At 38.7% G+C, this 17,350-nt stretch overlaps 1 protein-coding gene across 1 annotated transcript in view; it reads left to right on the top strand.

Annotated features, from left to right (window-relative positions):
* Positions 1–17,350, top strand: part of COL22A1 (collagen type XXII alpha 1 chain) — a 589,887-nt gene that overhangs the window by 542,977 nt on the left and 29,560 nt on the right. Inside the window, 5 exon segments of the mRNA XM_078153760.1 lie at positions 1,454–1,498; positions 5,926–5,979; positions 8,793–8,846; positions 10,797–10,850; positions 12,846–12,917. Of these exon segments, the coding sequence (XP_078009886.1) occupies positions 1,454–1,498; positions 5,926–5,979; positions 8,793–8,846; positions 10,797–10,850; positions 12,846–12,917 (279 nt within the window).

Below are 17,350 nucleotides of genomic sequence, written 5' to 3'. Positions count from 1 at the left end.
CATTTATAAAACACCTACTCTGTGTCAGGCATTGTGCTAAGTGTTTTACAATTATTGTCCCATTTGATCCTCACAATAACCTGATGAGGTAGGTACTATTATTATTACCATTTTACAGTTGAGAAAACTGAGGTAAATTGAGGTTAAGTGACTTGCCCTAGGTCACATAGCTAGTAAGCATCTGAAGCTAGATTTGAATTCAGGGCTTCCTAACTCCAGGCCTGGTACTCTATCCACCTAGCTATGTAAGTATTTCTTATTGTTGTTGTTCAGTTGTTCGAGTCATGTCCCACTTTTCATGATCCCATTTGGGGTTTTCTTGGCAATGATACTTGAGTGGTTTTGCCATTTCCTTCTTCAGCTCATTTTACAGATAAGGAAGCTGGGTTAAATGACTCACCCAGGGTCACATAAATAGTAAGTGTCTGAGACCAGATTTGAACTCAGGAAGATGAGTCTTCCTGACTTCAGGCCTCACTCTATCCACTGTACTGTATAGCTGCCCCTATATAAATGTTAGGTATTATAATTGTTGTCATCATTATTATTATTTTTTTTTTTTGGTGAGGCAATCAGGGTTAAGCGGCTTACCCAGGGTCACACAGGTAGCAAGGGTCAAGTGTCTGAGGCCGGATTTGAACTCAGGTTCTCTTGACCCCAAGGCTGGTGCTCTACCCACTGCGCCACCTCGCTGCCCCTGTTATCATTATTACTATCCAGTGGCCAAGGAACTATTGAAGAAATGAAAGCAGAGAAATCCTAGGATAGACCTAGAGTTGGAAGACATTTTAGGGTTTGTGTTCTCCAACTACTTCCTTGAAGTCCTTATTTTATTTTACCTCCAGGTAAGCAAATAAGATGAAATCTGATCATTATTATTCATCTCTTTTCAAGTCACCTTCCTGTATAGAGAAACATTTCACATTCTACTCTTAGAATCTTGGATCTAGTAGAAGAATCCAAGAGCAAGGTAGAAAATGATTTGGCTACTTCAACTGTCCAGATACTTGTCCTACATTCTTCTAGCCCAGGAAGGTTTTCAGAGTTTTGTGTGTGTGTGTGTGTGTGTGTGTGTGTGTGTGTGTGTGTGTGTGTGTGTGCATGTGTGTGTGTGAGATTGCGTGCTTTTGCAGAGGCACCTGACCTCCACTATGACTATAAAGATATAGGGTACAGTTGTGTATTGCCCCATGATATGCCTTTGTTCTAAGAGGCTGATCCTTTGCCTTTAGAGATTCTATCACTAACTTCCAGAAGGAAAATGGACCAGGCTAGTATAGGAAAAGACAGTATGGTGGACTGGTTTGGAATGAGTAAAAAAATTGGGCTCTGCCAAGGATAAGAGTAAGAAGGTAAATGGCCATGTTATGCCATGATGCCCACATATATAGTATAAGAATTTCTTCCTCTCAAGGAATTTTGTTCCTGAAAAATTTAATTCTTTTTCTTCTAGGGATTCAAGGGACATACAGGAGACTCTGGTCCACCTGGCCCTAGGGTAAGTCAGTCACTTGATATTAGAATTATGAATGGGCAGGCTCTTGTAAAATCCTCAAGCTCAGACTTTCTGACTCTGGACAGAACTAAACTCAGTCACCTCAGACCGTTTAAAATCCACTTCCTCTTGTCAAGTACCTTGTCATTCCAGAAGGTGACAGTGGGCTTTCCAATATAACTGGTTTCATAAGATACCACATCTTCTCCACCTGGTTCTTCTAGATATCTTGTTTTAAAAGACAGAGTTTGATATAAGAATGAATCCAGACAAATAGAGACTTTGTCAACGACAGTCTTTATCGATGATATCAAATAACTACTCCGTGTGCCTGGCACAGAAATGGGGATATAGTATGTGCTCAATAAATACTGATTTATTTATTGATTGGAAAACTTCTCATTGAGAAATACCACATTATTTTAGTCAACAACACTAACATCACCCTTAATTTTAAGTAAATTGAGTAAGTATACCTTGAGCACCAACTATATATTCAGCAAGAATTTATTAAGTACTTATTAGATACCAGGTACTGAGGATATGCTACAAAACCAAAACAAAACAGTTCCTCTCCTCAAAGAGCATGTAGTCACATGATAATGTGCCTCTCTGAGTATATAGACCGTCCCAAAGAGCAGTTTTTAAGCTTTTAAAGCTTGGAACACCCTGAATGTAGAATAGACACAAAATGGAGTGCACTCATAGTTGGGGTGTGGGGGAAGGATAAAGAAAGGCTTTGTGGAGAAGCTGGTTCATAAGCTGAGTCTTGAAGGATACCATGGGATTCCAAGACTTGAAGGGACGCATGCCACAAAGTTGGTGCGAAGGTAAAAAGACAGGAAATGGAAGGTGTATCATTTGTAAGAAGCAGTAAGTAGGACTTTCTGGTCAGCTCACAGAATGCTTGGGAGAGAGTCATGTGGGAAAAGTCTGGAAAGGGATGACAGTCTAGGTTGCAAAAAGATTTGAATGCATAGGGAGCAGGTAATATCTGATCTTACAAGTAGTAAGGGAGCTACCATAGTTTACTGAGTAGAGAAGTCACACAATAAGACCAGTGCTTTAGGATATTTATTTTGGCAGCTCTGAGGAAGATAGATTGGCCCTGGGCTAGAATAAAACAATGAAAAGTAGCATAATATTTGTCCTCAAGAGCCTACAGTATCAGACATGTACACATATAAATATAAAGGAAATGATAGATGTAAAAGAGAGAGCCATAGAAACCAATACTAGTTCTGATACAGATTTAGAGGGACACTTCACACTTTAAATAATGATAAGCTCCAGATAGACAAGTGATCTAGATAGAAAAGATCATATCATATTAGAAAAATATAGAGGGAAATACCTATCAGATCTATTGGATAGAAGAAAAGCATGGTACTAAATAAGGCATAGAGAGTTGCAGAGAAGATAAAAAGAATAATTTTGATTATTTCATAATTGATTACATAAAATTAAAATGTCTTTACACAAACAAAACAAAATTAAGATTAAAAGGGAAGAAATTAACTGGGGGAAATCTTTGCAGCATGTTTCTCTGATAAAGGTTTTATTTCCAAGATATATAAGGAACTGATTCAAATTTAAAAGAATGAGAACTATTCCTCAATTAACAAATGGCCTGAGAATTTGAACTGGGAGTTCTTAAGGGAAAAAAAAATCCAGGCTATATATAGCGATATGAAAACAAAATAAAAAACAAAAAAGAAAAATGCCTTGTCCCAAATTGCTATTAATTAAAAATGCAAATTAAAGTAATTCTGGGCAATTCTACCTCCCACCTATCAGCTTAAGTGACTTTCCCAGGGTCACAGAGCCAATAAGAGTCTGAGACTAGATTTGAATTCAGGTCTTTCTTACTCCAGGTCCAGCACAGCAGTCAGTGTACCACCCAGCTGCCCCAATAATATATAAATGTTTATAATGTAAAACCAAAGCACATTAATAAAATTAAAAGAAAAAAAGGAAATTGATACAAAATATTTGAAAAGGGAGAGAGAGATCTTTTGCATCCAGAAAATCATATGAAGATCAACCGAAGAACTAGGGAAATTTAGCGTAGACAAGAAAAGACTGAGAAAGAGCTAATGGCTACCTTCAAAAATAAGCCTTGTCACGTGGTAAAGGTTCAATTTATTCAGCTTTGTCTCAAAGGGCAGAGCTGGGAGCAGTGGATGGAATCTGCAAAGAGGGAGGAAAGGAAGTGATTAAGTATTTGTATAGCACCTATATGTATATATAATGCCAGGCACTATACTAAACACTTAATTTTTTATTCAAATTTTATTCTTTACCAATTACATATTAAAATAATTTTTAACATTTTTAAAAGTTTTGAGTTCCAAATTCTATCCTCCCTCCCCCTCCTCCTCACTGAGATGGTAAGCAATCTGATATAGTTTATACATGTGCAATCCTATAAAACATTTTAATATCAGTCATTTTTTACAAGAAGACTTATAAAGGAGAGAGAGAGAGAGAGTGAGAGAGAGAGAGAGAGAGAGAGAGAAAGAAAGAAAGAAAGAAAGAAAGAAAAAGAAAGAAAGAAAGAAAGAAAGAAAGAAAGAAAGAAAGAAAGAAAGAAAGAAAGAAAGAAAGAAAGAAAGAAAGAAAGAAAGAAAGAAAGAAAAACAGCATGCTTTAACTTGTATTCAGATAGTATCAGCTCTTTCTCTGGAGGCAGATAGCATACTTCATCAGAGTCTTTTGGGATTATCTTGGATCACTGTATTGCTAAGAATAGCTAAATCATTCACAGATTTGCATCATAAAATATTGCATTTACTGTGTACGATGTTCTCCTAGTTCTGTGAACTCCACTTTGCATCAGATCATATGGGTCTTTCCAGATTTTTCTGAAATCATACTGCTTGTCATTTCTAAATCACAATAATATTCCGTCATAATCATATACCATAGCTTGTGCTGAGCACTTTATAAATATTATCTCATTTGTTCCTTACCACAACCCTACGAGGTAGGGGCTAAAGCTATTATGTTATGACTTATGATTTCAATTAAAAAATCAGTTAACAAGATTTGTTTTAGGCGTACTATGCACCAAACATTATGCTAAGTATAGAGGTATACAAAGAAAGTAAATAAATATACATATGTAAATATGTGTGAATGTATATATATACGTATATATACATATATGCATATACATACATATATACATGTGTGTGTGTGTGTGTGTGTGTGTATACACACACACACATATATATAATTCCTACGCTAAAGGAGCTCACATTCTAATGGAGGAAATCACGTACAAAGAATCACATACATACACACTAGATACAGCATAGATGAGAGGCAATCTCAGAGAGAGGGAACTAGAAGTGGATGAGGGTACTGTGAAAGGCCTCTTGCAGTAGACATTTTATGAAGCACCTGCTATGTCCAACATCTGGTATTTAGTTTGAGGAATACAAAGAACCCAGCCCTGAAAGTGCTATCAGTCTTCTTGAAAGATAAGACATTTCTGCAAATAATCACAATATGAGAAAATCTAATACGTGCAGAGAAGGGGTCCAGAAAAAAAGCCATGAGAAATTTAAGAAGGGAAAGGCAACTTCCACCTGGAAATCATATAGTCTAAGTGTCTCATTTTGCAAACTGCACTCAGAGAGGTGAGGTGACATGGCCAGTATCACACAGGTAGTAAATGGCACAGCCATGATTTGAATCCCGCCCACCCACCATTTTTTTTGTCTACTGTGCCATGTCTACAGTAGTTAAAATTCATAGCAATGCTGGGGACATTTTCCATTTGATCACGGTATAGAAAGTGATGCTTAGAGATGTTAAGTGCCTTGTTCATGGTGATAGAATCATTAGTGTCATAGATTTTGAGCCGTCAGAGATGAGGTACCCAAGGGTGCGGTCCAATTTTCCACTGGGTTAGAGATTGTTGGAGAATAGGGCCATTATAAGAAGATAGACTTTTTTTTCTCAAAGTACTAATGTGATCTTTTTGAAAAATCTCACTTCTGTCTTGGGTTCAGTAAAGAAAATAAAGGGGATCTCATACTGAGGCAAAGTTCTGATCGGTCTGGCAGCAGAGAGTGAAGAATCCACTGATTGTCAACTCACAGATGCCATCCAGTAAAGGGTTAGCAATAGGCAAAAATGCCAGCTGAGCTTCGGCTGGGATAGGATTTTGACATTCTGCCTTGGAGTGCTTCTGTCATAATTTTATCATGTAGGAAAGCATAGTGTACACACACACACACACACACACACACACACACACACACACACACACGCACACTCAGAAATATCTATCAAGTCTTTTACCTGTACCCCTCAATTTCTTTTCCCAGGTAACTCCAAAGGAACACCTTCTACAGTAACAGGTATTCTACCCCCATCTCTTGTTTTAATTAAGATCTTCTCCTTGTTTTCTTTTCTTACAGGGAGAGCCAGGAACACCAGGTCCTGCAGGCAGAGAAGGGTCACCAGGGAAAGATGTGAGTGCACTGCCTATCTGTTGGGGATAGGGTAGGGGAAAGAAGTTTCATCTCAGGATTGCACATTATTACCCCAGATCTAGCATCCAAGGTCACAAAGATTGTGGTTGAGCACAAACCATTATGGGTTCTCAGAATCCATGTCATGGACCATCAGACACAGTTTGAAACTACTGATGGTCCAAGCCATTCTTTACATCCTCCGTGATGAAGATAAAATGTGGGCCTGAAAAGCTGGGGAAATATTTCCTGGGTGAGGCATTCACATTGAGGAAGGCATCGACACGGAAGGATGAGCACCTAGATTATTTCATATTTTGAATGTTGAAAGATTTTAGCCTTTCCACTGAGTTACTTCCCTATTCTCATTCCTTTCTAGTCTTATGTTATAACTGCATATGTGTTATTAATTTTTTCCCTTTGGTTTATGGTTTTTCATGGTTAAAGTATCATCAAGTAGCCAGGAGCCTTCTTATTTTTAGCAGTCACCAAGCATTTATTAATCACCTACAATGAGCTAACTTTTTTGGCTTCCTTTAAGTTCAAGCTAAAATCCCATCCTCAAGATGGGATGTCTTTTCTGATACCCATTAATATTAATCCCTTCCCTCTGCGGATTATCTCCAAACTATGTTGTACATAACTTGTTTATGACTAGTCGTTCACACATTGTTTCCCCCATTAGAATGTAAATTCTTTGAGAGCAGGGACTGTTTTTTGCCTTCCTTTGTATTCCCAATGCTCAGCATAATGCTTGAGACATAGTAGGTGGTTAATAAATGTTTGTTGATTGTAGCGCTTCTTGAACTATGAGTCTTGAGTGGAGAAAGTTTAAGAAGCTCTGGACTGAATGACTCCCAGGCACTATGCTAAGCAGTCAGGGATGTAAAGAAAGACAAAAACATGATTCCTGCCCTAAGAAGCTAACATTTTAATGCCAATCACAGCATGCAAAAAAAGCATTGCACACACAAGATATTTACTGTGACAATGAGAGGTAATCACAGACAGAAGGCAATAGCTGTTGGGTGTGTGGGAGGATACCAGGGAAAGCTGTTTGCAAAAGGTGAGATCTAGGATGAGTCCTAATGCAAACCAGAGAAGCTAAGATGTAGAGGTGAGGAGGGAAAAAACATTCCAGGCATGAGGGATAAGCAGTGCAAATGCATATCTGGAGATGGTGTGTCTTCTGAAAGGGACAGTAAGAAGGCCGGTGTCACTGGATCTTGGAACATGTGGATGGGAGCAAAGTGTAAGAAGGTTAGAAAGGTAGAAAGGGATCAGGATGTGAAAAGCCATCAGAGCCAAATGAGAGTTTCATATTAAATCGTGTAGGTAAATTTAACTATGCTCACCTTTGAGAAGGAGGTTATATGTTGCCAGGGCCATGCTGGAAACTTTTTACAGCACTTCCTCACAATAGTCCTATGAGACAGATAGCATAAATATTAATGTCTCTATTGTATAGATGAGGAAAATTAGGCCCAGAGACTTTAATTGAGTGGCCCAAAGTCATACAGCTAAATGGTTGTATAAGTCAGAATACTACCCAGGGTTCCAAATTTCCGGTTAAGTTCTCTTTCTATTATACCATTGTCTCAGGGGAGAAAGGAAAGGGCACTCTATTCTGAGACTAAAGAGTCAGGTTTCAAGGAAACAAGAATTAAAAAAAAATAAGGATATAAATAAATTCTAGGCATCATAGATTTAAGTATGGAAAGGACTTCAGAGGTCATTGAGTCTAACTCTTCTCAATTTATGGGTAAGAAAAGTGAGACAGAGAGATTCAGTGACATACCTGTAGTCAGAAAGCTAGTAAGTATCTGAGGTGGGGTCCAAACCCAGGTCTTTCTGACTCCAAATCCAATGACTTATCCATTTTACCAGCTTGCCTATAGAGTATACCTTTCAGTCAGTACAGAAAGATAAATCTCCTATACTTTTAAAATCTTCTAAGATCTATAGAAGGAATAGACCTTAAATATTTTATAATATAATCTAGTCATTTCACAGATAGGGAAACTGAGGCCTTAAGAGGTTAAGTGATTTTTATAGGATCATAGAGCTTACATGCAATGATGCTTGACTTCTGATTCCAAATCTGGTGCTCTTTGAAGCATAAGCCAAATGAAATAAAAACCAATGACATGTGATCAGTAGAGTCAGTAACAGTAGTTGATGAGAAACTTGGAAGTCATCTATTCTACCTTGGGGTAGAGGGAAGTAGATTTCAGCTCGATATAAAACAGACAAACAAAAAGGGAAACCTAACACTTTGCAGTAATCTTGACTGTCCAACAATATGAATGACTGTCTTCTAATGTAGTGAGCTCTCCAGCACTAAATCTATCTCTTAAATGATGCTATATTAGAAAGAGCACTGGATTTCACATTAGAAGACCTGGCTTTGAAATCTGTCTCTGCCACTTGCCACATTTGGGACCGTAGCAAGTTGCTGTATTTTCTCCAGACCTCATTTTCCTCATCTATAAAAGAAGAGGGCTCAGTCAGGCGATCCCCAAGGTCCTCTAAAATCTTATGATCTTTTTATTTACCTATTAATCATTTTTGTTGTTGTTGTTGTTTGTTAAACATTTTACATTTGCATTTGATAATTTGGGTTTCTCATTAAGCCTTCTTCCTGTTTCTCATTAGAATCTGCTCCTTTTTTTATCCGCGCTGGGCCCAGAGCTCAATGTTTTCTTTCAGGGATGCTGTAGGCTCTCTTATCCATGTCACTCTTTTATATACCTTTGTCTCTCCCTGAGATTATCTTTGCATTAATAATTGGATGTCTTATTTTCTTTTTCTAGGGTGACACTGGACCCACAGGGCCCCCAGGTGCTCAGGGACTTAGGGGAATCCCGGTGAGTTGTCTTTTTTCTTTTGGCAGCTATTTCAGTTTATCGGCAGAATCACCCCAAAGCAGATGTGAGAGACCAGGAAATAACAAGATTTTGTCTATTTAGAGAGCTTACCTCACAAAACTCTTTTTGATATAGGCAATATGAATATAATTATTTCCATTTTACAGGTGGAGAAACTGAGACCCCCAAAATGAAAGTAACTTAACCGAGGTCATACAAGCTAAAAAGTGCCACCTGAATTCATATCTATCTCTTTTTTCTGTGGCACCACATATTCTCTCCATATATAGTGTGCTCTCCCTTCTCTTTTCCATCATTGCCTTTATTCATGGGAAATCAAGTTAAGATAAATATCAGCAACAGCTTGGAAAGGTGAAATATTAAAGAGTAACCTGAGGGAGGCATGTGCAAGAAGGTAGCCCTACAAGTTTGCGTGTACTTAGTTGTTGTGGGAGGCTTAGGAACTGATGTATATGTATGTACATAAATGTTAGCTCCCTTTTTTGGCACTGGCTGGTGGGGCCACTTCCCTTTCTCCCATCAGCTTCCTCCATGGGTCACTACCCCTAATCAGGGGTGGGGAACCTGCAGCCTGGAGGCCACATGTGGCCTTCTAGGTCCTTTGGGTGTGTCCATTTGAATGAGTCTAAGTTTTACAGAATACATCCTTTTATTAAGAGGATTTGTTCTGTGAAGTTTGGATTCGGTCAAAGGGCTGCACTTGAGGACCTAGAGGGCCACATGTGGCCTTGAGGCCACAGGTTCCCCAACCCTGAGCCAGATCTTAGCAGATCTCAACTGTCCAAAGTATAGACAAAAAGTTACCAGACCTTAGGAATGGCCCTGCTTTACAAGGTTCTGGAGTGGCAAGGGTGTTCTGAGAGCACATGATCCAAGTTACATTCTAAAATCTCTGGAAGATTCAGAAGTGGTGGGTTTGGGTCAGTTTTATTTTATTTGGGGGTAAAGGGAGAATCCAGATCTGTGATTTCATCAATGTAGGGAGTTCAAGGAGGAGACTTCCTACCAGTACAAATCAATAACTGTTCTACAACAAAGTTACCTGAGGCATTAAGAGGGCAAGGGGCTTGCCCAGGGTCATAAGATATGTAGTATATGTTAGGACTAGGACTAGCACTTAGATCATCTTGATTCTGAGGCCAGTTCTTTATCTCCTACACCAGGAGTTCCCAGCGGTTTTAGGTCCTTATGTCGCTTGGCTTTTAGTAAACCTTCTTGAACCCCCATTTAATATGAAAGGAAATAAGTGCTAGCATTTACCAAGTAGTCAATAAACATTTATTAAGCACCCGCTATGTGCCAGGTAGCACATATGGGACAGGGAGGTGGCACAGTAGAGGGAGTGCCAGGCCTGGAGTCAGGAAGACTCATTTTCCTGAGCTCAAATCCAATCTCTGACATTTCCTAGCTATGTGATCCCGGGCAAGACACTTAATCCTGTTTGCTTCAGTTTCCTCATCTGTAAAATGACCTGGAGAAAGAAATGGCAAACCACCTCAGTATCTCTGGCAAAGAAAATCTCAAATGGGGTCACAAAGAGTCAGACACAGTTGAAAAGCTATTGTTCCAACATGTGCTGGACACTGGGTTAAGTGCTAGTGATACAAAGAAAAGTAAGGACAATCCTGGCTCTTAAGGAGCATAAAGAATATTGCACTTCAGTAATAAAACACATTCATTAATTTCAATAGGATAACATAGTGATTTATAGTCTAAAGGATCTGAACATAAGAAATAAAGATAAACATTAATTTCAATAGGATAATATAGTGATCTACTAAATATTCCCTCTACCCCCTTATTTTGCATTTAAAAAAAGGAAGAAAATGGGATGGGAGGGATTGGTATCACAGTGGTAGAATAGAGTGATTGCATTCTTTTTTTTTTTTTTGAGTGGTTGCATTCTTAGCTATATTTTTCTCCCTACAGGGTAAAAATGGATCACCCGGCTCTCCTGGAGATCCTGGCCAACCAGGTAACCCAGTAAGTACCTGTCAAATGCCAGAGAAAGGAAGAAATAAGTAACTCGCCAAATCCAAACCTGCTGCAATCCATAGCTTTTGGTTCCCCACTTCACAAGGACTAGGCTAGGTCCCATTCTCTTGTACATCGAGTCTCTCCACAGGCTGCTACTGGATGAAGGGGAAGACTCAGTTCCTCTTTCCACCACAGCATCAGCTTTATCTCACGCAGCCCCAAGAAAAGGGCACATTGTTCCACAGCCAAGGAAACCAGAAGGGGGTAATTGGACTGATTGCACATTACCTCAGGCAGAGGAAGTAATGAGTCTGCCTATCATCTCAAGATGTATTATGGGCACTGCAAACAGGCAGCCTCCCAGTGGGGAGCAGAACAAATGGGAATCTTCAGACTAAGAGCAGAAAGACTTAGTGTTCAGCCACTGGCAGTGGAGAGAAACGCCAGTAAAAGAAGCCTACTGAAGGCTTCTGGGAATGGTCAGGACAAAGCAAATCCTAAACAGCTTTCCAAAGAGACTTCAGAAGTAATAACCTATTACTATGCATAAAATTGCTAATGCATCTCTGACTGCCAAACACAGTCCACCCCCAGCTTCAAACATTAGCTTCCCTAATTGGGTTAGGAGTATTAATACTATTGGTGGATGGATGGGTGTGTGCACACGTGCTCTTGAGCATGTGCCCACACACACACACACACACACACACACACACACATACGCATTTTCTTTTTCTTTTTTAAATAAAAAACATCATTGAATTAGATTCTTAGGATCCCAGAGCTAGAAGCAACCTCTGAGATCATGCAGTCTACTACCTACCTAAGCAAGAATCCTCTTTCAGAATTATTGCATTCTGTGATTTTATCATTCCCAGCAAGTGGTCAGCCAGAAGATAGCTATCCAAATGCGTGTGTTCTAATGATGTTGCCATTTTTCAAAGCACTTCTGGACCTCTATTTGTAAAAAGAAGTCTTCAAAGCCAGTCAGGGACCACTGGGGAAAGTCAGTCCCATTTATGTATAGTCATACATCATTTTTATCCAAAATGCTGTTTTCCTGTGTGTCTCCCCCCCACCCTCCCTGCCCCATCCGCATCCCTCGGGGTTGTCTCTAGGCGTCTTTTGGCTTTTTCTCAAAGTTAAATCCATCCTGTTAAAAAGAATTTGTTATTAAAAATAATTTGCAGATCTTTCCCACATTTCAGCAGTTTGTTGTCCTGTTTCCATTTTCACCTTAAATGTTCTCAAGATAAATTCAGTTAGTTGAGTTTCTTACTAAGCTTTTTTCTTTTAGTTGGTTTTTCCCTCCACTGCTTTTCACCATTTTATGATGTGATGATCCCTATAATAATGCACTTATCTACTTTATGATATTTTAGAAATAAACTTACATTCTGAATTTAAAAAAAAATCTATCCTGAAAGGATGCAGGATTGTAATGGACACTGGCTTTGGAGTCAAAAGCCCTAAGTTCAAAACCTACCACTGATGCTCACTGCTGATGTGACTTTGGTTAAATCCCCAAACTGTGGGCCTCAGATTCCTCATCTTTCAAATGAAGATGTTGGATAAAATGGCTTCTTACATCCTTGCCAGATCTATGTCTCTGATCCCATGATCCCGTGACTCAAAAAAATATGCTTTTCTGTTTTGCATTTCTCTAATGAACCTACTGTGTATTGTTATATATTATAATTATCTGTATGTGCCCAGGTAAGCTTAAGTCCAGCCCTACTAGACTGTAGGTTCCATAAGGGCAGGGACTGTATTTTGGATAAAGTACATATGTCCCTGGCACTCAGCAGAGTACTCTACATAGAGCAACGATTTAATGTCTGCTATATTCAATTTAATGATATTCTCTGTCTCATCTTACTGTATGCTAAGTGCCTTTGGGTTTTTTTGGCTCTCTTAGCAGAACAAACAGGAGGGAAGAGATTATGACTCGGACTGATCTGGGTGGTTGTTGTTTTTGTTGTTGTCTGTCTGTGTTTGTAGGGGCAGAAAGGAAACAAAGGGGATAAAGGTAGCCCAGGACTTCCAGGATTCCAGGGACCTCGGGGACCGCAGGTAAGCAGAGAGCTCCCAAGTGGGAGTCATGGTTTTTCAGCCATGTCCAGGAAGGTCACTGGTTTGGCTATCTAGTCTAAAGGCTTCATTTTCTGCCCAGGTTCCATTTCTCATTAGCTAGCTCCAGGATTCACACAGTGCCATCTCTTCAGGTAGAAATGATCAGGTGTTTTGCTCAAAGGTTAAATAGGTCTTCAGGGTTGAAAGTGACCTTAGACATCATCCAGGTAAACCCCCTCATTTTATAGATGAAGCAACTAAAACACAGAAAGTTAAGCATTTTGCCCAGGGCACAGAAAATGAAAGTAACTATTGTCATTTTGAGGACAGCTCAAGATGGGGAAAAGTCAGATATTCTAAAATGAATCCATGTCTTTAGACTTCACTACTAAGAAATTCAAAATAATTCAACATACTCCTATTCCTGTTTCTGCCATTCAGAAACTGAGTATACAGGAGTTTCTCAGCAAGAGTCCCCAAAAGAGAGAAACAGGTGAAGCTTGAGACAGTATTAGACTTAAAGTTGGATGTCCTGGCTCTGCCATATACATGGAAGACATCCTTGGGGCCAGTTTAAGTTTCATTACCTGTAAAATGGGAATAATGCTTTACTATTCATCTTATAGAGTTTTTATGAGAAAAAACATAGAGTACAAAGCAATATAGAAATATGAGCTCATAAGGAAAGAATTATTCACATATTAATTCTGGGACAGATGAAATAGCAGGAGAGGGAAAGAGACAGGCCACAAGTGACACACTGAAGGATAGGGTAAAGCAGAGATGTCAAACACGTCATGTGAGACCAGCAATGCTCCCAAGGGCAGACCAAACCAAATTAAAACATACTTGGGAAATATTTAGCAATAAAAATATAAAACGCAATGTTAATTTGTAGTTTTCTAAGTCAATATGAAGCATGCAGGGATCCATATGTGTGATTTAGCAGCCCATTTCTATTTGAGTAAAGAACACTCTAAGAATAAAAAAGAACAATTTGAGTCCCACTTTATTACTTCATGGCTGTGTGACCTGGGACAAGTCACCTAACTTTTCTGGTGACAGTTTCTTTATCTGCAAAATGGAGGCAATAATATTTGCATTACCTACCTCATGTTAAGGGAGGATTAGCCCTTGTGGTAAGGGCTGCCAAACCCTTTTCAGGGTTGGTTGCCCATTTACCTTTCACGTCCCTCTGTCACCCAACTCCCACCTATGGCAGCTGTAGCATGCACAGTGGACCATCCCAGTAAACCATCTCAGCAAATGACTAAACTAGGTTGAGGGTAAGCAGGCCTCAAACCCATTGGTGACTTGGGGGGAATGTCTGCCCCAAGCATGTGAATACTTCTCTTGGCAGAATGTGTTGATGAGAATATTTGATGAAGGCCACTGAAACAGGCAATATGGAGCACTCAAAGTTTGGTGAGGCATCGAAGACTCCAAGGTCACCCACTGCATCTTGGGCCATTGCTAGTCATCTTAACTTTTGTCTTGTCACTGAACTTTGATGACTCAGGAAGAGAGAGTGAGACTGTTGACTTTGGGTAATTCTGCCTCATTTAAATCCAATTCACAAGCAAGTCAAGACATCACCTTGGGATGTCATTGGTTCTCTTTTAAACAGAGAGCAAACAGCAACAACCTACCTTACAAATTGTTGTGGGGGAAGCACTTTTAAACCTTTAAAAGGTTAAATAAATGTGAACTAATATTATTGTCATTATCCTTAACCAGAAGGAGGAGAGGACTGTCTTCTGTGATTGAATCTCAGCTTCAATTTATAAAGCAGGAGACATGTTCTAAATCTTTGAGCACAGCACACTAGAGCATCCTCTTAATTTGTATGTGTGCCCACACACACATAATACCATTAGTAAGATCTACTATTCTATGAGAATAAACACCAGCACTGACTTCTCAGAGTTGTCTTGAGGCTCAAATGGTATAAACATTGTAAAGTGCTTAGCACAGGGCCTGGCTCATAGTAAGTTGCTATCATTCAATCGTGTCCAACTCTTTGTGACCCCATTTACAGCTTTCTTTGCAAAGATACTGGAGTGGTTTGCTTCTCCAGCTCATTTTACCAGTGAGGAAACTGAGGCATATAGGGTTAAGTGACTTGTCCAGGTTCACATAGCTATTAAGTGTCTGAGACCAGGTTTGAACTCAGGAAGATGAGTCTTTTTTGACTTCAGGCCCAGCAATCTATCCACTGTGCCACCTACCTGTCTAATATAAATGTTAGCTATTATTATTATTAACTCCATGATTTAGTGAACCTCAACATTGTCACTAACAATTTCCTGGGTAAGTCACTTTAACTTTCAGGGCTTATGTTTTCTTAATCTGTCTAATCAAAGTTTTGAACTTCTATTGTTCCTCCCAGCTCTAACATTCTATGCACTTTGCTTTTCATATTTTATATTTATATTCTAGCATTGTGCTCTGTCGTTTTCCAGTTCTAATATTCTGTGTTGTTTGTTTGAAAATTCTATGTTCCTTGTTCTAATAATCAACATTATAAGATACCTCCCAGTTTTAACATACTATGTTCTTTGTTCTAATTTTTTTATGTCTCTATTCTAAAATTTTGATTCTAAGATATTTTCTAGTTCTAATATCTTATGTTCTCTACTCTAATATTTTATGCTCTACATTCTGACATTTTGTGTACTAAAGCATCTTCCAGTTCTAACATTCTATGTTTTTTGTTTGAACTTTCTATGTTCATTGTTCTAACCGCCTCTGTTCTAAGGTCCCAATCAGTTTTGATAGTCTGTGTTCCCTTCTACTGTTAAGTATCCAAAGTGTGTTTCTGTATTCACAAGTCAGGATTCTGGGGAATCACTAAATAGTGTCACCTCAGTCGCTGAGAGTCACATGAGAAGCAAAGGTACCCCAATTATGGCTGAGTGGAACAGTTATTTCTAAATCCCACTGTATTATTTGCTCTATATCATTAGAGAGGCGATATAGTATAACGAAATGAACAAGGCCCAGTCTACCCTGGGCAGAATCAAAAGAGATCTCAAAGTCTGTGCTTTCATAACTAGCTAGCTTTGGGATGCTGGATTTAGAACAAAAACAAAACCGAAAAGCAAAAAAATCCTCCCCTCTCTAGGCCTCATCATTAAGGACTGTAAAATGGAGGCAGCTAGGTGGCACAGTGGATAGAGCACTGGCCCTGAAGTCAAGAGGATCTGAGTTCAAATCCGACCTCAGACCAAACACTTGACACTTATTAGCTGTGTGACCCTGGGCAAGTCACTTAACCCCAACTGCCTTAAAAAAAAAAGGGACTGTAAAATGAAGGAACAGGACTGGACAGTCTCTAAGGTCATTTCTTCTTTGATCTCATAAATGTTTCTTGAATAAACACTCAAGGATTCTATCAGCTGTCTCTTACTCCGAGATGTCAACATTAAAGTAAGATGGAAGTAAGAAGACAAGAGGGGGAAGGAGTGTGCCCATTGGTAGACAATCAGGAAAATCTATTCTGATAACTTCTATCTGAGGCAACAAGTCACATGATCCCAAACAAGCTTAGTGTTTGCATAATCTGGGTGTGTAAAGAGAATTCCCATGGTAAGAAATAAATGTCTGCCTGGATGAATAAATTGCTTCCCAAACACTTATCTCCCTTCTTCTAAATACTACAGCACTAGTAGTTGTATCACACAATTTAGCTCTTTATGATTCAGTCTTAGTTGTTTGGTACCAATGTGGTTGGTGTATTTCTCATCCCCTTAAATAGATGAAGAGTAAAGAGATGCTCCTTGAGGGAAGAGTTGATCTTCCAAAGCCTGGTAGTCAATAGAACCCTGACCTTAGGATGTAGAGAAGATCAGGCTTCCAGTTTGGCATCAGTCACTGCTTTGATATATGAATCACCTCTGTGATGCTGGGAAAATCACTTGCCCTCTCTGCCCTTTAGTTTCCTTACCTATAAAATTAAGGGGATTGGACTAGATCATCATTTCTTAAGCCTTTTAGTTTCAGGACCCCTTTATATTCTCAGAAATTATTGAGGGCCCCAGAGAGCTTTAGTTTATGTAGGCTATATCTATTAATATTTACTATCTATTAATATTAAATAATATATCTATTTAATATATTTAATATAATTAAATAATATCTATTAATATTAAAACTTAAAACTAATCATTTTAAAGATGTGTTTATTGATCAATTTAAAACAATAAAAATAAACCTATTACATGTTAACATAATAACATATTTTATGAAGATAATTATATTTTCCAAAACATATAATGAGAAGAGTGGCATTATTTTACATATTTTTGTAATTTTCTCTAATGTGTGGCTGAAAAGATGACAGTCATATTATGATCTCTGCATCTGTGTTCAACAACTGTGATAGATTGTTTTGGTTGAAGAGTATTTGGAAAATCTAGCCTCACACAGATAAG

The sequence above is a fragment of the Phascolarctos cinereus genome, unplaced genomic scaffold, assembly GCF_003287225.1.
Source record: "Phascolarctos cinereus isolate Bilbo 61053 unplaced genomic scaffold, phaCin_HiC Scaffold_4;HRSCAF=312, whole genome shotgun sequence".
In the NCBI taxonomy this organism is placed as follows: Eukaryota; Metazoa; Chordata; class Mammalia; order Diprotodontia; family Phascolarctidae; genus Phascolarctos; species Phascolarctos cinereus.
This window is presented reverse-complemented; position numbering and strand designations above follow the sequence as displayed.